The sequence below is a fragment of the Strigops habroptila genome, chromosome 3 (assembly GCF_004027225.2).
Source record: "Strigops habroptila isolate Jane chromosome 3, bStrHab1.2.pri, whole genome shotgun sequence".
NCBI classification, from domain to species: Eukaryota; Metazoa; Chordata; class Aves; order Psittaciformes; family Psittacidae; genus Strigops; species Strigops habroptila.
Genome location: NC_044279.2, coordinates 7,448,755 through 7,473,807, shown reverse-complemented (window position 1 = coordinate 7,473,807; position 25,053 = coordinate 7,448,755). Strand labels below are relative to the sequence as shown.

The 25,053-nt window shown below is 45.4% G+C and overlaps 1 protein-coding gene across 6 annotated transcripts in view; it reads left to right on the top strand.

Moving 5' to 3' along the window:
- Positions 1-25,053, top strand: part of FRMD4A (FERM domain containing 4A) — a 372,724-nt gene that overhangs the window by 256,221 nt on the left and 91,450 nt on the right. For all 6 annotated transcript variants that reach the window (XM_030478613.1, XM_030478614.1, XM_032919794.1 and 3 more), the window contains 2 exons: positions 13,899-13,993; positions 21,982-22,074. In XM_030478613.1, coding sequence (XP_030334473.1) covers positions 13,899-13,993; positions 21,982-22,074 — 188 coding nt within the window. The remainder of the gene's footprint in view (positions 1-13,898; positions 13,994-21,981; positions 22,075-25,053) is intronic.

Below are 25,053 nucleotides of genomic sequence, written 5' to 3'. Positions count from 1 at the left end.
AAGCCTTTCTTATCCCCCATTAATTCCTATGGTGAGCAAGTATTATTTTGCTCTCTTTTCTTCCGAGCTGTGGCCAATTATCAGTACTCTCCATTGCCTCCTCCTTTATTTATGGGGGTTGTTGTGTGACGATGCTGATCCTACAGTCAAGGAATGAAGCACAGCATCCCCTTCTCATCCACCTTGAAGGTGCCTTAAAGGGCGTTAGGAGCAGAGCTGTTTAGAGGGGGTAGGACCCATTTAGGCTTCAGGCAGTCCTGACATGCACCAGAACAGTCCATCTACTTTAGCTGCACCGAGTTTTAGCATTCCCTGTGTTTGTCCAGCAGATATCACAGGACAAAACTAAGTTATTCCCCGTGAGGGTGCTGAGGTGCTGGCACAGGGTGCCCAGAGAAGCTGTGGCTGCCCCATTCCTGGCAGTGTTCAAGGCCAGGTTGGACACAGGGGCTTGGAGCAACCTGCTCTAGTGGAAGGTGTCCCTGCCCATGGCAGGGGGTTGGGACTGGATGAGCTTTAAGGTCCCTTCCAACCCAAATCATTCTGTGATTCTATGAAATAACTGAATGTCTAGAAGTGGAGGCAGGACTTGCCTGTACACAGGATTTCTCCATTGCAACTACTCCATGATATGCCCTGTCCCTCTTGTTCTGTTGATTTGGGTGACTGCTGGATGTGGTGACTGCTGTGATTACAGAGGAGACCAGCTGAGGGGACCCAGGCAGCTTCCTTGGTGTGTCCCAAGGCTTCTAAGGCACACACACAGTCAGTTGGTTGGCTGCATATATGTATATATAGGCTCCCTAGGGAAAACTGCAGATAGTGCTTATATTAAGCATGATGTTAAAGAAAATTCTCTGCCCTGGGTTTGCCTCAGCAGAGTCTCAGACACCCGGTTCTTAGAGAATAACTTAATCGAGTGGTCCAGGAATAGGAGCAGCTCAAGCCGGGTGCCTCTGGGAGGGATCCAGAGCAAAGAAACTCCTCAGGTTTTATACCCTTACATTCTATGCATCTGACCACCACACTGTTCACACGCCTTGCACGCACCTCTTGGTCCAATGGTGAATTTTGGCCTGGAGTCTCCTCATCCATCATTGGGTTCTTTCCTTGTCTCCACACAGGCCATAAATTCCTTCTTATCTCTCCAGTTGTTGCTCCTTGCTAACAGATGAAAGTTCTTTATCTTCCAGTTTGCATTGGACTCAATTTCATTTACATAAATAAGTACAGGTTGTAAATTTAGTTCAGTTTTCTCCACTTGTGGCCTAAAGCTCCAGCAACTTCAGCTACCCATGCTAAGCCACTACTCATGCAAAGCAAAACCATCCAGTCAAAAGTTACAAGAGTCCAAAAGGAATTCAGCTAACTAAACTTAATTCACAACAATGAGTAGCTGAAGGCAAAGGGAGTTTCTGTCCTTTTGTAGATGACAAGTTGATGACTTTTTCCATTCCTTGTCAAATAGCCATGGTTTCATCACAAGCCTAATCCTTGATTACATTCAGCACCTTCTGCTAACTCAAGAAGCAAAGACTTCCTTGGGCTGCTCACCAAGAGTGAAGGAGACCCTCTCTTTTGCAGGACAAGGTGCGTTAGACCCTGTCCCATGGCCTAGGAGAGTGACGGGCTGGTCCTAGCCATCACTCTGGTGAATTTGGAGTCCACACTCATGCACAGGAGGCTAGAGGCCAGACTATCAGTGAGGATGTAAGTGGACTAGTGCTGATTTAGTGTGCCTTGGGAGCTGGACCTTTATTCTGCTTCAAGGTTAAAGCAGTTTGCTCGGCTCCCCGTAGCATCTGAGCTTTGCCACTGGGCATTAAGCAAAGTAACCAACATCTGGCAAGTGAGGTTCAGCCTCTCTCTCCTGACCTTCCCAGGGGAAGAACTGTCTGTCTGATGTGTAGTATTTTCATAGCATGCTTTGCGTTTGAGTGTTTTAAACCAGAAGCTTCAAATCATTGTGGTATGTTCTTAATACGGCAACTGAATGTGTGCAGATAATTAAATTGATGAGAGCATCCAGGAGGACCAATACGCTTCAACTCCAAGCTCTTTAGGGAATGGAGTATCTAATATTGTTGTATGCATGGAGAAGCTATCAGTGAAGTCAGCTACATCCCTAAGTATAAGTATGGATAAAGAAAACGAATGCATAAAAGCCTGTGCACCCGTTATGCTTCTGAAGGCATCTCTCTTCCCCAGTCTCAGCACATGAGGATGTAGATCTCATTAAGATTAGTTAGTTTCTCTGCACTCACAAACGGTGTGTGGGGTAAAACAGGAAGACCCTATTCTATGCAGCAGACCTAGCACTATTATTGATTTTATTTACTTTTATCGACATTAGATTTGCTAAAATCTGGACTAGCTTATCACAGCTCATAAGATGGTTGTGTGGGTTTTGCATGGAGGTTTTCTTAATAAATTATTTTAATTTGTTTAGAAAATGTGCTACAGAAATAAGCATTCACTTTGCTTATTAAATATTTCCAGCAGTGAAGAAGTGACTGAGTCAGGGTGGAAATAAACATCCTTATTCAGGATTGATGTTTAAAAAGCAAACACAGTGTAAGAATGCAGCTAAGCTAGTATGTCTTGGGAAATTCTTTTTCCTTTTCCACATCAGCAACAAGAGATCAAGAGCATTTCCAAGCATCAATTTCTGTAGGCTGGATGGAGATGGAGATTTCTACAGTTGATTTGAAACTGGATGAACTAGAGCGCTTCGGAGGTTTACAGTTGAAAAGATAAATGGATTGTGTGTGAGCTGTCCAATTTCATTATATGCCCCGGCCAAACTCTTTCTTTAATGTTTGATAGAATTATGATCAAATATTTCAAGATAAAAATGCTGACCTCTGTAGGAATTGTTGTTGACCTTGTCAAGGTAGCTTTAATGCTTAAAAAGAATACCAACAATCTCTCAGTGATATAAAACTTCAACAGATGCTACCAAATCAAAATATATATATATAGAAGGCAGCTGGTTATTCACACTGGCCGAGCTCTTTCTTATCAAACCCTGTTGTCGGCTGAGTGTGAAATGGATTCCTGCCACAGAAAGTTGGCTCTGGAGCTCGCTTCATGTTCAGGGTTTGATTTGCCACATGTGATACAGTCAGATGATTTAAAATACAATTGACTTTCTTGCAGCAGTTGACTACCCTTTCTCAAAATTATACAGATCTGCAGAAGCTGAAAGGCAAATGCACATGAAAACCCAAAATACTTTAAGCCAAACATTTATGATAGAGATTATCTGCATACATTTGCAATGTTGGAAGCACTTTCTTAAACTAGGCCATATGACTTTCAACCCAGCAGGCTGCAAAGAATACTGTATCTTGAGTCTTTTCTTCTTTGCTTTAAGACAAGGGTTTGAACCAAAGCCCTGTACACGAACCCTCTTAACTCCACAGCACGTGCAATTTGCATCTTGAGCTGCTTCAGTTTGTATCAATTTAGCACCAATCTCCATTTGGAGAGCTCCATCTAATCTGGTCTCTGTATCCATCACTGCTGTATGTTACGCACAAAGGAAGGTGAACAAACCTCTGCAGACTCCAGTTCTGTGATGAAAGAATGAGATATGACTCTCACTAATATCTTTGCTTGCTTAAATTGATTACAGATAGTGGTAATGAAATTGAGAATTCACCCAGTGTCTCTGTTAGCATCTCTGCTGCAGGAGCAACTTCCTAAACACCTTTGTGTTGCAAAATGAGTTTTTTTTGACTCTTTACAAGGACAAGGAAAAGAAGAAGAGTTGCCTGGTTACACAGGCTCCTTCCAGGCCACTCAAAGATATCAGGGTGAAGCAGCATGCTAAAAGAACAGCTATACAGAGCAGAAAACTGGGTAAGCCCAGTAACAAAGTCAGTTGTGTTATGCCAGTGTAACTCAGAAGGTCATCATACCCCTGCTTCACACCAAATCTAGAGCAGAATTCCTTTCTCTCACCTAAGACAAGTTAGACAAAAGAGAAAACAGCTTGAGTTTCTCTTGTATTTGGGGAGTCCATGACTAAGGACTGAAGCCAAACCAGCATAGAGGTCTGATGCTTGGCTGAGTTGCAGTGACCTTCACCATGCGGCTAAACCTAGGGGAGGGGACAAAGCCTTGTGCTCTGCCCTTTGGATTAAGACGTCATTGCATGAGGCTGGCTGGCCATGGCTGCAGCTAGATGACAGGCAGAAAGGATGGCACATGGCGTGTTCACCTGAGCTGTGTCTTGTAATCTGCGCAAAACATTGCTGCAAAACCTGCTACTACATGAGCTAATTCTTCTGTTTTAGTAATAAGTGAAATCTGGGTTTGGTTCGCAGAATCACAGACTGGTTTGGGTTGGAAAGGACCTTAAAGCTCATCCAGTCCCAACCCCCTGCCACGGGCAGGGACACCTTCCACTAGAGCAGGTTGCTCCAAGCCCCTGTGTCCAACCTGGCCTTGAACACTGCCAGGGATGGAGCAGCCACAGTGTCTCTGGGCAACCTGTGCCAGCACCTCAGCACCCTCACAGGGAAGAACTTCCTAATATCTAATCTAAATCTCCCCTCTTTCAGTTTAAAGCCATTCCCCCTTGTCCTGTAATTACACACCCTTGCAAAAAGTCCCTCTCCAGCTTTCTTGTAGGCCCCTTTAGGTACCAATCAAGTCTACCTGATTTGACTATTGACAGCCAATTTGGGTACATGTTTTCTCTGACTTGGCTCCTAGGGGAGGAAAATCAATAGCTTAGTGCTAATTGAAGAAACAAGTCAGAATTTGCTCACCAGCTCATGGACTCTGCTGTAACCACCTGGCTAAACTCTCTTCTTGAATAAGATAGACATCCATACTGACATTTAAAAGTAGTTCTTGTCCCAAGCTATCCCCCAAATGGTGCTCGGGTGTTGTCTGGGAGAACGTTAGCTCTCACAGGCTAGCACTGTGCAAATGGTGCTGCAGTCTGAAGACCATTCAAGTCCATGCTATGTCCCTCTTCTGGTTACTAGTACTAGCATAGCTAGTGCTGCTAAACCACGGAGATCCGAGCACCAAATATGCCTAGTCCCAGTTATCTGGAGATCAGGTGAACTGAGAGATGCTTAAGTGAGTGTGACCTTGAAAACAGTGTTTTGCTTTGAAGCACAGATGATTATCATTAAAGTCTTCTGCTTGTATGAAACTGATGGTCTTCAACTAGGGCAAAGTTCTCCTGCATGTGGGTATCTTCCTTCTGTTCTGCTGATCTACTGTGCATATTCTTCTCATTTATACCTTTTTTGTACCAGTCTTTCTGAGTTCGCACCTCATACATTTGCCCTGAATTCCCTGAAAGCTCAAAGAAAGTCTCAGCCAAAACTGTCAGATTTGGGAAGTAGTTTCATTAAACTGCATTCATCCATGGAATGCAGCTCCTGACAATACTATAAAAACTCCCATGGAGTCCAGAGTACTCTCCTGAAAACATAGTGTTTGCTAGAGTAAACTCAGAGCGAAGTAAGCAGCCAGCCAGGATTGTCTTCAGGAGTGTCTTGTAAAGGACAACACAGATTTGATGTTGTGTTAGGTTTTGGGAGAAACCCAAAGAAAGATAATAGCTGAAGGATCTGCTTCCAAAAACAAATCTAGGAAGTTTAAATAAAGAGTAATAAAAGTTGTGTGCGCAAATTGACTCGGGCAACTTTTTAACTTGCTTCAGTGATGTTTTCATGGCTCATTAGATGAGCCGGCAGTGACCTTGGCACTGCTACAGAAGCAGTTTTTACATCAGTCAGCATAAGGAAATCCACACTTCCCATCAAATCCCTCCTAAGAAGATGCCTGCTTGCCCTTGCAATCTGGGTTTGCTTCTGCAGTTGGCCACATCTTCTCACTTGGTTCATGCTCCTGGCCACTACTCAGTTGGAACAGACTCAGGGGTGGCTGCATAGGAGGTTACCCTGCCCCACCTTCTTTACTGCCCAGAGAGATTATCCAAGGGAAACATCAGGATTTTGACCACTTGCCTTTGATTCTCAGGCCTCTGGAAATCCTGTGCAAAAAGAGCTTCTTGTGCAGGCACTGATCAGTGCTTTGGTATATGGGAGGTACACTGGGAGACAGTGGACCTGGCCCAGGTGCTCCATCTAGCCAGCATCCATGTGCATCTAGCCAGCACATCCAGACTGCACGGTGCAGAGATGCAGACTCATGGGGGATCCCAGGGAGAAATACCTTACAGTGTGCTGTTCCTGCTGGCACCCCAAGTAGCAAGGGCAGACCAGGACATCAGCCTGAATGCCAGGCACAGCATCCTTTCTCTCTCCCCAACCCTGCAGTGATCCAGACTGCCACATGGGATGTAGTACTGCAGCAGCCACCAAATGTCCTTGTGCTTCGGGTCTGTGGATGAAAACACAGGTACACAAAGCAAGGGCCAGCCACAAAACTCAGCTCATTCTTCTTCCATCCTCAGTGCATCAGCTGAGTCTGTGAGCTGTATGTGGCGACATTAGTGTTCCCAGCAGAGACAGAGGAGGGATCGAGCAGGCAGATGGAGAAGGGAGGAAAGAAGGAAGCATTGAGGCTTTTGTCTTGCAGAAAGCTCAAAGCATGGAGCAGTGAAGAGGGGCAGATTTCCCATCCCAGCACCAGCAGCAGCTGGCTGCTCTTTGAATGAAGCCACCTGAAAACTCTGTTGGAGTCGTGGGACGATACAGAAGACAACAGAGAGGATTGGGGTCACTGGGCATCTGAACGGGGGAAGCGTGCAGCTGCCTCTGTGCCAGGCAAGAAGGGGAGGAGGGATGCTACAGACCCAAAAACGTCTTTTTCCTCCCACCAACTGCTTCTCATTTTGGCTTTGACATGAATCCGCCGTGCAGACTTGGCTGGCTCCTGCTCTCTGCTTTCTCTGAGTACAAAAATACTTAAGCAGATTCACATTGCTAATATGTAGGGGAATTAGAGAGTGTCAGCAATGGCTTCTGACTTAAGATACGGAGTGTCAGGTATAAGCTGAACGCAGAGATGCAGCTATCTGTGAATATTTCTAAAGCAACTTCTCAGCAGGGTGTTTCTAATCCTTTCGCCAAACAGAATTCTTTTAAAACTTGGGAGGTTTTTCTGTCTTTGTCTCTCTGACCCCAATAAATCTTATTTCCCACAACCGGTGGGTGTCGACTTCCCAAGAAAAACATCCACGGCGCTCTGCCACCACCCTCCACGTTCCCGAGGAGGCTGCTGGAGGCAAGTTCTCTCATTTTCCTCTGTAAACGCAGGAAAGAGACTTTTAGAGCCAACCAGTGACTCTAGAAGAGAGATTCTGTGTGTGCCAGCATGAGCAGCGCTCCCACCACCGGTCCCAGCACTGACAGTTCAGCTGTTTCGTGATAAAAACCAAGGCGTTCCCTCCTCACGCATCTTGATTTCAAGGATCAAGAGGAATAATGTTTCTCCCAGCGACATCCCAGCCTGCTTTGATTATGTGCACTCCATATATTGACACAGTAACGTGGAGCTGAGGAATGGTGGATCTATACCGTAAGGGGAATTGCAACCCCTTAGAGCCTCATGGCTTCAGCCTGAGCGGTTTGGGACAATGTCATTAAGTTGTATTTGGATGAGATGACAGCTGGAAGGGCTGTTATGGGTAACGGTTGGACCTGATGATCTTAAATATCTTTTCCAACCTGGTTGATTCTATGACTCTGTTACTATGGTGAGACTGTGGATTTTTCTTTTCTTCAAAGTGCTTAAAAAGGGTTAAACAACAGGATGACAGAGCTGTTGGCAGAGCTAATTTGACAAGAAGAGAACTGCGAGTGAGTGACAGTTCAGTGGCCCCTGGATGAGAGATTTCCGTGTTTCAGGCGCAAGGAATCAGGGGTGGGAGGTATGGTCAGTAATTATTGTGGGGTAATGTACTGCCTAATGCACACTGCTGTAAGCGTGTGCTGGCCTCCAGCTGCTGCCACTGGTTAAGCAATGCCTGGAGGAACAGAGTGGGAACACAAAGGGTCTATATGGGCATCTTTACTGCCCTTATCACCGCTGTGTTGGAGCACAGCTTTGTGGCTGGTTTTAGCAGATGATCTAATTCAGAAGGGGCACCTGGAATTTGCTTCCTTAGAAAATGATGATAGTTGGTGGAGGGGAAGATTTGTGTGCAAATCACCGTTTTCCACTTTTATTTCCTCCTGATTACACTGCCCAAGGCTCGAGATGGGTGAGAGGAAGGAGTGTTGTTCCCTGCTTGGCAGTACAGTGCTGGGCACAGCCGAAGCAGGAATTACTCTCTAGTCATGCAAACAGCTCCTTTTTCCACCTCACCTCTCCTGCTGACGGACTGGCCGCACTGCACACATCCCACAGCTTACATTTCAACTCCAGCCACCAGAGAGATGGTTTTCAAACATCCAAGTTTCTAATGCTTAGCAAAATTGGACCAAGTCAGTAAGACTGGAGAGGCTGGTTTGAACTAGACACGCTTCATGGTCTGTCCTGCAGAAACTAAACCTGCTTGGGAACTCGGCAGACAGCATCTGCTGTGTCTGTGCTCATAAATAAAATAGGTCAGGGCTCCCTGGCTGGGCTGGAAGCCACACGGCACAGCCTGGCTTGTGTTCCTAGGGGTAAACTCCGTCTCTCCCCCAAGGATGGGCAACCACCCTTGGGACTGTGTCTGATCTGGGCTGTGCCCTGGTGACTTCGGCATGAGGGTACCAATGGGCCAGCCTGCACCAGCACATGCTTACAGGTAAATTAAGCTGAAAGAGGGGAGATTGAGATGAGATCTTAGGCAGAAGTTCTTCCCTGTGAGGGTGCTGAGGCGCTGGCACAGGGTGCCCAGAGAAGCTGTGGCTGCCCCATCCCTGGCAGTGTTCAAGGCCAGGTTGGACACAGGGGCTTGGAGCAACCTGCTCTAGTGGAAAGTGTCCCTGCCAGTGGCAGGGGGTTGGAATTGGATGAGCTGTAAGGTCCCTTCCAATCCAAACGATTCTATGATCTATGAAATACCAATGATTTTAGTCCTGGAGCCTGTGTCTGACAACAGTTGTGTTATAACACAAAATCAGTGCAGGCTGAGCACCGGTACTTCAAACAGTCTTTAGCATTGCAGCACTTGGCATAGCAGTGTCTCATCTCTATATTTTCATGATATATCTCACTGTAAGTCCCTCCAGCAAGGAGACAGTGTATGGCAGCAGTCTTTCTAATTTAATGAAGAGAGACATTTCTAAGTGTGAGCTGGTTACCTGATTCCCACCGTTCAGTCTCTGTACTGGATGCATTCGGGTGGTGCAGATCTATCCATATGTTGAAACTATGCATTTCCCAGAAACCTTCTGCCACAGAGAATTAGGGAAAAGCTATGAAATGGGGGAGGGGGAATAGATAGGCTTGTTTGACAGTTAATAAAACAATAAAATGTACTCTGTGTTTGCCTGTGTTTCTAGGGACATGCCAGCAGCTGCTAATACCATGTCATCTGGTTTTTATTCATGGCACTGCTGGACTGTGGATAGATAATCTCTCTCTATAACTCACTCATTTCTAAGCTTAATGGGAAGCTGTCACTGAGAAACATGCTTCTGTGCCAAAAGTGGGCAGCCTGTCTTTCCACTGGGGAAACACATGACTCTGGAGTTCCTCAGGCTGCTCAAATCCCAGTAACATTGTCTTTTAATTAGATTGAATATTTAATAGTGGAATGCTTGTGTTTCTGCTGGATTTTCCACAATGCCTGGCAGATGATCTTCTGAAGCTATGGAGAAATCCTTGCACTCCTCCGATTTTGCTGATTGAGATCTGTAGATGTTTGCTCCCCAAGCACCGAGCCAGCTGAGGTGCCTGTGCCCTGCTGAGATGAGCTCCCAGTTGCTCCCATGGTGGCACTTGGGCTACCTGGTTTGTAGCCCCCAAGGAGCCCTTCCTCGGACGGCAGCACTACCCTCTCATGGCTGGAGTCAGGTTAGGTATTTACAGTGCTGATCCTCAGCTAAGTCAATCACCATGCCCTCCTGGAGAGAAATACCTATTTGCAGGATTGTATTTGGGATGGGTTTAGAATGAGATTAGTTGCCTCTAGTAGCTTATGGTAAATTCATAGAACGGTTTGGCTTGGAAGGGGCCTTTAAAGGTCATGCAGTCCAACCACCCTGCACTGAACAGGGACATCTTCAACTCAACCAGAGTCCTGTCCAACCTGGTCTTGAATTTACAGCAATGAGACATCTACCACCTCTCAGGAGAGCCTGTTCCAGTGTTTCATGAACCTCATCGTATATGGTTTCTTCCTCATATCTAGTCTGAATGTATCCTATTTCAGTTTAAAAACATTATTTCATGTCCTATTGCTACAGGCCCTACTAAAATATCTGTCCCCATCTATCTCATAGGCCCCCTTTAAGTACTGAAAGGCTGTAATAAGGTCTCCCCGGAGCCTTCTCTTCCCCAGCCTGAACAAGCACAGTTCTTTCAGCCTTTCTTCTTAGCAGAGCTGCTCCAGCCATCTGATCATTTTTGTGGCCTCCTCTGGACCCACTCCAAAAGTCCATGTCTGTCTTGTACTGGGGGCCCCAGAGCTGGATACAGGACTGTAGATGGGGTGTCAAGAAAGCAGAGTAGAGGGGGAGAATCACCTCCCTCGACCTGCTGGTCAGGCTGCTGGGGATGCAGTCCCAGATACCACTGGCCTTTAGGACTGTGAGGGCACATTGCCAGCTCATGTCCAGCTTTTCATCCACCAGCACCCCCAAGTTCTTCTCCATAGGGCTGCTCTCAATCTATTCACCCCCCAGCCTCTATTGATACCAGCGGTTGTCCCAATCCACATGCAGGTCCTTGCACTTGACCTTGTTGAACCTCACGAGGTTCACATGGCACCACCTCTCAAGCTTGCCCAGATCCCTCTGAAAGGCATCCCACCCCTCAGGTATGTCAACCACATTACACAGCTTGGCATCCAGATTTCCCCAGGCTACAAGATATTTTTCTCCCCAGAAGCCCTCTTCGTCCTCCTCTCATGCTATGGCCAATACATGCCCATAACATATCAGTATCATCACTAAACTTGTGTGACAATGACAATGGCTGGATTATGAGGTACCAAAATGGGGTTTGCATGTTACCTTGTGATGCATCTTACCTCGTCCTTTTCCTCTCTGCAGTGCTGGGGGAGTCTCAAATGAGCAGATGCCAGCCTGCTCCCCAGTGGGTCCAGCAGCTCATGTTAAGTGGGCTCATGCATCTAGAGCTCATCCAATAAATACATGGAAAAGCTGTGATACTTAGGGGTTTTTGGCATTGAATCAGTATCACTCCTCTCTCATGAGGGGTCTCTGCAGCTGCCCAGGCAGCGCACAGTGCACTACGGTCCAGCTCTGCATCATTGAGGACATGCTTCAGTTTCTGGTTTGAATGCCACCTGTTATTCCTGATCTGTGCCTCATTCCTGATCTATGCCTGTGGGATTCACAGCTATCTTGCTGACCATCCTGCTATATCGGATATAGAAGTTCCAGGGCCCACTTTCTATTGATCTCCCTGCTCTCAGAGAGCAGTCCCCATCTTCTTCAATGTGTCTGTGACAGAAGTTTTATTAATGCAAAATGAATATCCCTCTGGAAAACGAAGTCCAAGAATTAATAATGAATTAAAACAACTTGCCACAGGCATTGCTAATGAGCTCTTTGTCTGTGTGGCTCACATGAAAGGAGGTCATTGCTCAGCCGTTCCCATCCCGAACGGCAAGCAGATTAACTGTTAACACTGAGCACACGGGTCTCCCCTGAGACATGCGGAAAGGCTGCAGCTCAGCTTGCGCCTGGCAGGATTTTCCTGCCCTTATCCCTCCTGTGTTGGCCTGTTTTGAGAAGTCTTTGCTACCTGGAGAAGACACCTTCTTCCTCTCCCCTCTGAAGACTCAGGTTGCCTGTCTGTGTTGGGAGGACACGGGAAAGGAAAGGACAGTAACCTTGCAGAGCTTAAGAACAGAGCGGAAAGTAATCTTAAGCCCCACTTGGACTAGTGGGGCTTAACTTCCCTGCTGTAAGCCTCTTCAGGGGCTCTGGTCCAGCAACTAACCTGGCACCGCCCCAGTGCTGGGTCTACATGTATTGTTCTTTTTGCTTATCTTGCTAGGCAAAGGGTTATCCTGCTTTATCTGCTGCTTTGGAGGAGGTGCCATGGCAGGGCCAGTGGGTCAAGGGCAGTGGAGATCATGCCCCTGCCAAGCCCTGTGGGCAGGAAGAGGTTGTGCTAGAATAGGAGCAGCCACCACTGGCCAGTAGAGAAGGGAAAGCCATCACCATGCTGACCATCAGCAGCCAGGTCTCACTCAGCAGTCATTCATAGAATCATAGAATGGTTTGGGTTGGAAAGGACCTTAAGGTCATACAGTTCCAACCCCCTGCCACGGGCAGGGACACCTCACACTAGACCATGTCACCCAAGGCGCTGTCCAACCTGGCCTTGAACACTGCCAGGGATGCGGCATTCACAGGCAAGGCTGGCTGATGGCTTTCTTCCTTGCTTGGTAGCACAGTTTCTCATTTCTCAGAAAACTGAGTCACTCCAGGACACCCCAGGGGTGAAGAGAAGTGTCTGAGGAGTCTCCAAAGAGACTGGTATAGTTGGTATGGTTGTTGCTGGGGTCCCTGAAGGGACTCAAGGGGACAAAGGACATGATCATGGCCCCATGACTGGTCTACTCATCTCCGAGCACAATTCATGAGCTATTTCAGGAGTCCATGAATGGCACTGCAGCAGGCAGTGTAGACACAGCAGAGACACCAATGGTTGTGCCTGAGAAGTCTGATTTGGGAATTAAAATCAAGCTAGTTCCATCCCACCTATTTGTTATCCGCCAGGCTGTTCCTCCTACACAGCAACTTGTCTCCCATTTGGAGGCTGCTTTAAGCTACTGCTGCATTTAGGCACAGCTATTGCTTCTTTCCTTGCTGGCGTGACCTAGAAACCACCCTTGCATTGTGTGCACGAAGAAGCAGTATAGACATTGCTGGGAACTGCACTAGTACATTGCTGGGATCTCTGACCCCAGCTGTGCCAGTGCTGCTGTAACCATTGCAGTTCTGGGATCTGGGGCTATCAAAGGCTGTAGCATCACATGCTGCATCTACCTGGATCCTTTGTACCCCTGTTTGCTACCAGTGACAGCCAGGACAAGAGCTCTGTTGTGGCCAAGACTTTAGTAGTCCAGAAGGAAACAGAGGAACTCAGCAGAGCTGGTGTAGAGGCAGGAGGAAACATTAGACTTAAAAGTCAAATAAGGCTTTGAAGAAAAGGTAGTAATGCACTGTCTCCATATGGAATGAATAGTTTCCCTGAGCTTGGCTTTCACACACCTACAAAGGATATTTTGAAAGTGTGTGTTACTTTCCTCCCTTTCCTTCCAAGTGCCTAAATTTGAGGATATATCCTTATCTCTAAATGACAAGCCATGCTGAATGGGAAACTATTTTGTTCTGTCATTTACTTCTCATTTGGTCCTGTCACATCCTATCTTTTGGCACTATGTATTTTCTTAGTGTTATGAGCGTATATCTGCGCTGCGTGTGTGAGAGTGGGTGTCTGCAATGTGTTTGCAGAGGTCCTTGATAAAAAGCTTTAACAACTAAAATTATCAGAGAGGCAGGAGGGAGCTGGTCATGGTAGGTCTGAGCACTGGCAGGCGGTAGGTCATCTGTCTGCAGAAACATTAAGCAGGATTTTAGTATTTCCTAGGAGGGAAACTACTGCTCATTTCAAGGAGTTAATGTTGCTTGCAGCTTCAGCTTGAACACCAGCAGGAACATAAAAGCAATAGCAGTGGGGTACATTCAAACATAGTGTTTCCCTCCAGAAGCACAGCGCAGTTCTATCCAAGTTCTCCTCATTAATCACTTCCTTTCATTCTTGTTTTCCAGCCAAAGCTTTTGGCCAAGGAGTTGCTTGACTTGGTGGCATCTCATTTCAACCTGAAGGAGAAGGAGTACTTTGGAATTGCATTCACAGATGAAACGTAAGTGCAAGAAATCAAAGACCTAAGAGGCAACTCTTAGAACACAGGAAATCTTGGTTTTGTCCGAAGCAAAGTGAACAGCACAGAAGATCTGTGTCCTAAACCAAGCTCTAGGGAGGCATGAACCTCACATCAGAGTCTGTCCTGAACTGCCTCTTCTTCAGGGGGTTGAAGCTTCTCATGGCGAGTTAAGCGTGGCTGGAGGTGTACAGAGACAGTAGCAATCCCTTCCTAATCCCATGTTCAAAGAGTTGGTGTCATATGGAGTTGGTGAAAGGTTAGCTTTAAGCTCTCATGGGTTTAAGATCCACTCACTATACAAAAATATTACCAGACTGGCGGAACTGTTCAATTGAAGTGTTATTCAGTTTATTCACTCAAGCAGCCTTAAAAGTAATGCTAAATTACTGCAAGGAAAGAAATAAAACAACCTCACAGAATTACTCTGACGTTTTAGATCTCAGATTAAAGTTTCTTTAAAAAGAGAAAGAAGAGAGTGTGGGAAAGGAAGGGATTGCCAAATTAACGCGAATGACAAGTATTTTTAAACATAAAATTTCCATGTGGGAAGGATCTGACCTTACCAGGAATCCCACAACAGCATTATGGCTGAGCTGAACCCAAGGATGGGACCCTGACACTGCAGTCACCCCAGGCAATGTTGGTTGTTCTCCTTGAGCCCCAGCTCCCAGAGTTCTAGTGTTACCACAAAATCTGAGTTTTTGTCTCGAGATAGGCTATTTCTACCCCCTGTTTGAAAGGCAAGTATAAAATTAGCACTGGAGAAACATCAAAAGGCTGCCAAATGCCATAATTAGTCCTAGACTGTGACCTCTCAGTGCTTTTTCTTCAGCTGCCTGTTTTTTCTTTATAGTTAGACCATCCTGGGCATATGGATTGTGTCTCATTTGCATAACCACCACACTCCATCTTGGTTTGCAATAAGGGGTTTTTTTGGTATATTAATCAGAAGGAGGCTTCCTGCACCTATATTGCTTTAAAAAAACAAGATTTTCAAGCCGATGCTCTGTTCCCAGAAAAGCTAACTCAGCAGTATTGCTGTCATGAGGCAGCTCTGCTCTCCCGCTGGAATAATGATCCAGGATCAGGTAATCAGAGGCTGTTGGACAACTGCACAAACATATCCACATTCATCTCATCAGCGGTTGCCCCTCAAAGCCAATTCCTTTGGCAAGCACCGTGGGCAGCCTGAGGGTATCTCAGGACACAGCTCCCAGGATGGAGGAGCTCTTGCCATCAGGCACATGCAGAAGCAGGACCCGAACCAGAGGAGATCCCAGAATCCATCTCACTGACATGAGCAGCTCAGCCCTGTAGGAGATGTCCAACCGAATACAAATTGATGAGGCTGGTCCTTACAGGAGGAACAGCAGGAGACAGTGGCAATTGATAAAGAAAGAGGAGGAAATGGTTCCTCACCAAAGTGTTATTTCTTATTGGAGAGAGCCAAGTTACTCAGAGGGTGCTGCCTGAGGGGTGCAGGGAGGCCATGCAGTGAAGCTAAAGCAGGCTAAGAGATGAAAATGTTCCCTTAATAGTCCTAACAGCACAGGTTCAAAACAAGAAACACATGTCAGACTGCAACCAGATAGCAGCTGAGCAAGCCCCAGCTCTCAGCTCTGCTGAGTGGGCACAGGGCTCCCCTGGGAGTGCAAGGGAAGCTAATGAGGAGGTGTCAGCAATTAGAGAGAGCCCAGCCTCCCCTGGGATTCTGGGTTTACATGGAGAAGCATGAGCAAAGATCTGGGTTAGCGACGGGAGGAAGCACGGGAAGCAGACAGTGGCTGTTGAGGCTCTGCTCGGAGACGTGCAGCGGATGCAGATGGATGCAGGCTGTCACACAGGGTGAGGTGATGGCATCCACTCACTTGCTCACCTTCTTGACCTGTAGTCAAGATGTAGCAGGCTGCATTCTACGAGATACTCAATCATCAGCCAAGATGAAAGATTTGGGGACAGTCTCATTAAATGTAACAAACGCAACCCAGAAACATGCCAGTAAGCCCCAGCTGATCTGAAGCTTGGTCTGCAGCCCTTCTGCTGTCCCATAGTGAGTCTGACTTTTGCACTGAGGCTCTTTCAGTGCTGTGAAAATATCATTCACAAAAACATTTCCTCTTCAGTTGTAAAAAACTTTGAATAGAGTTAGCACAAACAGTAATTGACTGAATATAGCCAAAAACATATACTTGGTGGGGTTGGTCTTTGAAATAGATGTCCCATGTTACCTTCAGAAAATCAAATGGGCTGTCTGTGATCTTAACCTGCAATGCAAAATGGAAGTTTAAACAAAAAATCCTTTTTTCAAAAAGTAGGAAAAACAGCATCTCAGTGTGTGTTTGCGGAGCACCTAACACAGCCCTCTAGCTGATACAGACCAGGCACACAAAAAGAAACCCTTTAATTCTGTGGCACAGGCCCTCAGGGATTTTCTTTTCTTCACCCTTCGCTGAGTTTCCGTGTGGCTTACTTGAAGCGAACACGTAACCAGCTAAACCAGAACAAGCCTGGTTCATAAACGTAGTCTGGAGTTGGCTAAATTGCAAGTTTAGAAAGAAGAAAAGCCACTAAAGTATTAAATCAATTCTTCTATTTAAGAGTAAAAGCTCTGTGAGAGTAATTTATTTAGAAATTATTTGGACTGGGGATTTCCATTCATTAGTTGTGCTCTATCATGACAACCTAAGAAGAAAATCAATAAGAACAACCTTTGCGTTGGCAACTTAATAGTTTCTTGTGATAATATAGGGTCATTACTGCATTCAGTGTGACTAAAATTAGATTGTCAGACTATTATGGAGGAGAGAATAACGCCTCCTATTTTAATGATCATAGGAACACTTTATGGTGTGAGCCATTAACTGCAGAGAGCACAGGTCAAAAGGGTGTCCCTGTACAGCACACGGAGTTAAGCTTCACGCGAAGCCAGAAGAGCTATATGCTGCTTGATTAAGAGTAAAAAAGAATGGGGAAAGGGCATTTTTTTCAGCTCAGCTGTTTATAGAATCATAGAAACACAGAGTCAACAGGTTGGAAAAGACCTTTAAGAATCATCAAGTCCAACCACTACCCCAGCACTGCCAAATCCACCGCTAAGCCACGTCACTAAGGGCCTCATCTACATGGTTTGTGAACACTTCCAGGCACGGTGATTCCACCACTGCCTTGGGTAGCCTGTTCCAGTGCCTGAGCACCCTTGCAGTGAAGACATTTTCCCTAATATCCAGTCTAAATTTCCCCTGGTGCAGCTTGAGGCTGTTTCCTCTTGTCCTCTCGCTTGATACTTGGGAGAAGAGACCAGCCACCTCCTTACTCCATCCTCCTTTCAGGTAGTTGTAGATAGAATCTATGAATCTCCACTAACTGCCCTCTCCTTTCGCAACAGCTTTTCCAGCATTCACTGAGAGCAAGTGGTCAGGATTGCCCTTCTGTTTGCTGCAGAAGGATAATGCTGCCAGTCTGGGCCACAGGCAGGTTTTCCACATCCTTTATTTGTCCTTAGATATGGGCCACCTGCTCCATGGAGAACTACCAACTTTTGCATCCCACAGCTCCTCCTCTCTGTGCGTCCAGCCAAAAGCTGACCCAAACCCTTTTGCTCCCTTGCCAGAGGAGAACCTACAGAGCATCTTCTTCAGCTAGCTAAAATATAGGGTAAACCTGCAAGGCATTAAGGCCCCCAGTATTTGTGTTACACTTGTGCTAGAGACTGTACTAATGTGACAAGGTAATAACATAGAGTGCCCTTGCTCAGCCCAGGATCTATGGCCAAGGGGATGGCAAGGAAAGAGCAGTGTACCACTCTTCCCTGGAATACTCTTTCATATCTGGGAATGGGAGGAAGCCTATTTCCACTCTGCAGCCATGTGGCAGAGCCAAAACGAGGGATCAGGTGTCCCATGTCCTGGTTGAGCAGCCAGCCCAATGGAGGGTGCAGCTCTCAGAATATCATCCTGCTCTGGCGTTACACCAGTTCCTTTGTCACCAGGTCCCCCATTTTGCAAAAGCTGTACAGTTAAACTCATATGGGTCCTCGAGCTTTGCAGCCCCTTCAAAAGTATTTCTGTTGAAGGATTAAGACCTTAAATGAGAAAATCTGTGAGTTTAAAGGGCTTTTTGTTTCTGTCATGATTGATGGAGATGAAAAATTGTTTATATGGTTTCTATTATGTGAATTGGTCTTTCTCAATGCCCATTCAATTCAACATGAGTTCGAGACTGAAGGGGTGTGATTTGGTTTATTGGTCCAAATATCTTTAAAACAGAGATCAATGTGCATCCACTTTTCAGAAAACTGGACACTCACCAGTAAAGCTGTACAAACAGAACCACCTGGAGGCAAAGTATTCATTGATGTACCACTCTTTACTGAAAGCCCTGACAAAAGAAAACAGAACAACTGCATGTAATCAACAACATGAACCCTGAGCACCAAAATCCATACTCAGTCTGTAACCTAAATGGACGCAGTTTCTTCTAAAAGCAATTATGTATTTGCTATCTACACACTAGTTTAACTGCCAACATGAGTACAACCAACAGAGAAAAATGATCTGGCTTCCAATATTCCACCTCTCTGTAGGTCACCCAAAACTGTTTGCACCATTATTAGTGAATACACTGATATAAACACCCAAATGAACAAATCGATGGTGGTAATGAAACAAAAGCTACTTTGTGTCTCTAAATTGAGCCGTGAAGGAAATCCAGCTAGACAGAGGCGTGTATGAATGGTTTAGTGCAAGCTGCCTAAATTGGTCCATGAAAACTGTCAGGATTACTAGATGCCTAGGGTTATATGCCCATACTTTTCCCTGTCTTACATGGGATTGTGCTCCATGAATAGTTCTGAAGACAGGAAGACAGCTTCCAGAGCAAAGCATTTTGTGGTGTAACGGCATTGGAGTTTGGCTCCCCCATAGACCACATTCATAGGCAAATGCCAGTGACTGCTCACTGCTGCTGCTCTCTACATGCCACACATGCACGCTTGGAAACAAGGAGTTAGGTGACAATCTGCAGTGCAGAAACCCTCAGCGATGAAAGATTGTAAGTGGTAATTGAGTACAGTGAGCAGTTTGCTCCTGGCAATGATTTGAGTGACCTTCCTCCTCTGAAGGAGCTTTGGATTTAAGCTCCACGCAGATGAGAGTAATGAAACTCTTCAACTCCAGAACTCGGTTGCAATTAAATGAGTTATTCAGTATGCACAACCGTGTACGTGTGCAACATAAACATTTAACCTGGTATGCATATGTATATGCATATATTCCTTTTTTACTGATTATATCAACCAGTTTCTCAAGTTCAGATGCAATGAGAATGAAAAGAGCAAGTCTTTTCAAAATAAGAAATACCTTGAAGTGAATTATTGTTCTCTGCAATGTGGCTTCTCAACCCTTTGCTGTACATGGTAGAGAAACCCAGGCATTGCTGTTGAATAAACATAGAGGTAGACAGTAAGTCCATTGTCAACAAATAGGTCTTGGAGGGAAACAGTGTGTAATGCCATCAGCTGCTGGTGGCTGCTATTTTGGTGATAGAAATGCAGCTGGACGTGTTCAGGATAGGATGTCAGGCTTAGTGTGTCTTTTCCTTGCTCTGACAGTGTTTTGTACCTTGGCCTACATGGTTAAATGTTTATTTTGTACTTTGGTTACGAACGGGTGAGCACGTCTAGTTTCAATCCCCATGCGTACTGTCGGCTTCGCAGTTAATTTCAAGCTTCCTGAGTCCTGTTCGAAGAAACATAACAGCACTTAAGGACAAAAAAAGAATTAGGAAAAAGGACAGATTTCAAGAAGGGGGATGCAGTGGGAAGTGTGGACACTTCTAACTTTTGGATGCTGAAGCTGATAATCTTTCAATGGCGCTTATTTTCTAACAGCCTGGAGCATCTGTCTTCTAAAAACCAAACCTTGCCTGTGCTGAACAGGGCACGATGCAGGGATCCAATGCTAGTGCTGGGCGACTGCATCCAGCAGCAGAAATGATGGAAGGAGAACCCACCATGCTGCATGTGCCAAGAACACAACCAGTTAGCCCATACACCCATCCCAGTTAACACAGCCACCCTTACCCCTGATCCTTGGCAACGTCACTGCACTGTCCCAGACTTGCCCTCAGCCCATTCACTGCAAAAAAAAGGCAAATGAAATTACTACTTCAAAAATTTATCTAGAGAAAAAACTGATTAGAAGTTAAAATATCTTGGAAAGAAACACACAGGTGTCTGGAGCACTAGATAAAAAAGGCTTTGATCCTTTTTGTATACCTACAGATGTCCAGGATGGGTTTGAAAAGTCCCCAACTCCACATGTATCACTTATACCTCGCTGAGACTTGGTACTCTTGTAAAATAGATGCAAAGGCTGCTTAAATTGAATACCTGACTTCTATACAGTAAAATCTGAGGTGAGATAGCTTCTATGTAAGTTAAATGTCTGATGATTCTGAACCCATTGGAGTAATCAGTGGGGTTCACAAGTAATTTTGAATCACAGAATCATAGAAAGGTTTGGTTTAGAAGGGCTGGAGGGTCCCTGAGCTGCCCATCCTCTTCGGCATCGTCATAAGCCAGGGCAGCTGTACAGAAATTCAGGTGATTCAAAGCCTCCTGAAACTGCTACTTTCCCCTTTACTTATTTTTCCAGAGAAGATGGTATGGGGAAGCTACAAATCCAGTTGAATTACTGAATAGAGGTTGTTGCTTACTTTCCAAAGTTGTCCAAAGCACAAGCACTGCTAAGGAGTAGCGGGCAGACTCTTGTGAAAGCTGAGTGTGTTTGCTGACAGGGTACGTTGCTAAGGCTTGTGGCAACCCTGGAAGTTAATTTAATGCTCTTTTTTTAAGAAACAAGACTTTTTCCCCCTTTTTTTATTTTTTAGTGGAATAAAGAATTATTCTTGAGGATCAGCTGGGGAATAGGCTCTGGAATAGAGCTCAGGACATCTGAGTTCCATTTCCTGCTTTATTTGCTGCAAGATTCTCCCCAAAATCACTTCAGTTCTCTCTCTCCTTGCTTGTCTAGACAGCAGAACACCGAAGGCAAGGGCTGCCTCTCCCTCTGGGTGAAATCTGGTCTGACTGAAATCAATAGCAAAATGCTCACAGGATGCAGCCCCAGCACCACCAAAGGCAATGGCAAAACTCCCATCAACTTCAGTGGGGCCTGAATTTAACTCTGTGTATTTCCACAATGTCTAATTTAACCGGGTCTTTATCTCAGCTGGGGAGTGAGATGCCCCTGTAATACAAATAATGGTATTTATAACATACCTCTCACGCACACACAGAGCTCTACAGTGTGGGGAACGTGACAAAGAGCAGAGCTGCTGCCCAGCAAAGCTTCCAGCAGCAAGGCACAAATGGATAAATTATAGGAGAAAATAATAGCGACAGGTACCATCTAGGCAAGAGAAAAGCAGCATGCGGTAATTGGAGCTGGCACACTTCATGGAGCAGCTGTTTTTCGGGAGCTCTCTGAAGGAGGGAAAACGAAGGCTGCGCAAAGCTATAGAGGCTATTGCAGGCTTGTGGGTGGTAAATAAACTGCCTGGGGCTGTAGAGTCAGGTTTAGCCTTGAGTGAAATATTGCAGGGGTTGAGAAAACTCTCAGCAATAAGGGTTTCTAATGAAAATCTTGACAGACTTTTAATGATACGAGTGCTCCGGGGGGTTGTAATAAAAAGGTGAAGCTCATAACATTTTGGGCTGTCCTGCCTGCTCAGCGCTTTCACCCTGACAGATTGAACTTTAGCAGTTCGATTCCCAGCTTGAAATGTTGCCAGGATGATATCGCCTCCGCTCCTCAAACATTTGCTGTGTGGTTTTCAAATACCAGGCAATAGCCAAGGGCAAATAGCATGCGCTTCAGTTCATCTTTTGTAACACCTCAGACCTCATTGCCATGAGTAGTGAGAAACCTCTTTGGTGTCAGGCTCAACACTGTCTCTTCTCTTGCCAGGGGACACTTGAACTGGCTCCAGCTGGACCGCCGGGTGCTGGAACATGACTTCCCCAAGAAGTCGGGACCGGTTGTTTTGTACTTTTGTGTCAGGTAAGTGTCTGCAGGCAAGCCCTTCCCATGGGATGCAGGTATGGACAACCTGTTCCCTCAAGGGCAGGAAATGAGGCCGTCGGTTTCTCATGCTTCAGAAACACCTTTGGACAACCAAATGCTTTTAAAGTGGTTTCTTTTGAGCTCTTTGGCTTTGATACCTCTTCTCACACAAGTCTAAATAAGCAGTAGCTTATTTACTACTACATTACTACTACACACCCATAGCTGCCCATAATGAAACCTCATATGTGGGCAAGATCAGACATTATGTGTTTACATTTTTATTTGTGAGGTTTGAACTCCTGGAAAGTCCAAGCTGGGTAGTGCTGGAGAACAAAGACCTCCTAAACACTTCCTTGCCGTTTGCTCTGGATTGTGCCCATGGTATGTGTTCTGTCAGGGACCAAATTAATCCTGGTATAGCTCTGTTGTATTTGCCTCCTGGACTCAACCACATAATAATTACCTGCAAATAGCGAATGATGGTATTTGTGGCAACCAGATGGCTTCTGCATGGGCATAGAACGTATTCATAGACTGGACTACAAAGGTTTTAATGAAGGTTATCGCAATTTGGAGGAATTTCTCTTCATCTGGGAATTTTGCAAGGAACTGTTTAGTATCTGAAATCCGCTAGAAGCTGTTCTTGTGTACTCTAAGCATTTTTGCCTCCAAGAGAGGTATATTCTTAGAAGACAAATGTGCTGCTGCAGTTTTAAAACACCCAAAGAGAGGCTGGGGGTTAGGATGACGTATGTACAGAATTAAGTTGAGGGCTTTGACTTACTTTTAATGGATAGCTCACGTCTAGAAGTAGCCTGTGCAGTGTTACTGTGTCTTTTCCAGTTAGCTTTTCCACTCCAGTGTTATATTACATCTGACATCACTCTCATTCATTCCATCCTACCCACAAAAAATGAAGACCTACTTTTGAGGTTCTTCCCCTAAGTGAAGCTTCTTCCCTCTGCATAGTGATTGTCATTCATTTAACTTCAATTACAAGGGAGGTTTCTGAAGAGAAGAGACTCTTTGTTCTATTATGTCCCCATATTTAGTGGTGGACATATCTTAGGACAAATCAAGGCTGCACAAAGCTGGATGACTGTAGAAGTGGCCTGCTGTCTCCCAGGAGAAGAGCCTTAGCCTATGTTTTGGGTGCTTCAAACCATAAAGGTAGATCCAGAGTGAGATACACTGAACATATCCAGTGTGTACAATCCAGATCCACCTGTGCTTAGAACTACACAAAACTGTGAGTGCAAAAGTGTTAGACTTATAGGCAAATTTAAAAGAGAAAAACCCTAACCTAACTCATTAAGGACATAAGAACATGCAGCTCTGTTACCAAGCATCTTGCCTAGGGACCAAATTGTCCTTGCTAGGGCAGGGATCCCATGGAAAGCAGGGAAACCTCTGGCTGAGCAAGAGCCAAGTGCAGATTTTAAGAGTGCTAAGCATGTAAAAGCCGGTGCTACTGAGCTGCTCTCACGTTCATTTTAAAGACGACTCAACAAGCATAAATATTGCCATCTGTATTGTTTCATGAAAGTTGGCAGCAAAGTGGAGACAAATTCTAGCAGGATCTTAGCCAAAAGACAGTCCATTAGGACTATGGATCCATACAACAGTTAGTAAATGAGTGACCTCTCCTGTTCCGGAATCGCAATCCACAGGGAAATCCATAGGGGAAAAGTCAGTATTCAGCATCTGAAAGGTCAGTGTGTGAAAACCAGACTGATTATGGGCTTATGCTCTTATTTGTGGTAGTAATGAGTGGATTGTTACACTGAGTTACAAACTGAATTGGATTGGAAGGCCAGATGCCTCAAGCATTAGGAATGGGCATTAACTTACCATGGCTTTTCTACTGTGTATTTCCCCTGTTGAATTTCAGACTCTGGCAAGAAGTTGAAAAAGTTTCGCAGCACGTAAAGAGTTCCCATGTCCATCCCCAAATCTGCTCTGAGCAGAAGGCAATTGGAGAAGAAAGCAACTCCAGCCAGCTGGCTGAAGTTGGAAAGGCCTCATGTATCTGTTACCCAGGAGTTTCAGTTCTGGCTTGGGAACTAAAGCAGGGGCTGAAGGAAAGGTTGTGAAGAGACCCACTTATACAATCCACATCCATACCATGAACAGAATGCTCCTTCTCCCCTGCTGCCATGAGGTGGAAAGCAGGGATAACTAATGCTGTACTATACCTCATTACAAATGTGCTGGGTGCCCATGACACCGACTATATCATTAGTAAAGGCTTGCCTGTGTTTGCAGACACCTTTCTTGCACTACCTCTCCCAAGCATTGCAGCTGACAAAGCTGAGGTTGGTGCTGGGGGTCCTAATTGGGCAGATAGTAACACAAGTGACTGGATGTGCCAGATGTTCAGTACAGAGAAATCTGTTTACTGTATCAGGATTTAGTAATCATGTGGGTTTTTCCCTCTAGTTGAAGTAAAAGTACAATTCAACCACACTGGGTAATGACTGGAAACATGAAGCTTCAGGCAAGCAGCAAATGGTAGTTTGTGAAGAGGAGACGCTACAGAGGAACCATTTTCACCTTTTATGTGACCATCAAAGTGTTTTTACCCATAACATGCCTGCAGCAATGTTGATGGGCAGCGTGCCCGTCAAAGATGCCACGGTTTTTAGGTTGCTCCAGAAATAAACGGAAGCATGCTTTTTTAAGCAAAGGCTGCTTGGAAAAACGTATTTTCCTTGGAAAAGAGGAAGTTTCACAGGCTTTGTAGAATTCTCCTCCCTTACTTAAATCTCTGCAACACTGTTGAAGCTTTGTCTTTTGACACACATTTCCTTGGGGTTGAACATTGACGTCCAGTGTCTTTACTTCAAAGACCAAAAATTTCACAGTGCTGTGTCAAAGAAGGAGGATTTTATTAGGATGTTCTTAGCATGAGTTCAGAAGAAATTGCTTCTGCCCTTGTACACTCGCACAGCTAACTGAAGCCTCTCTGACTTC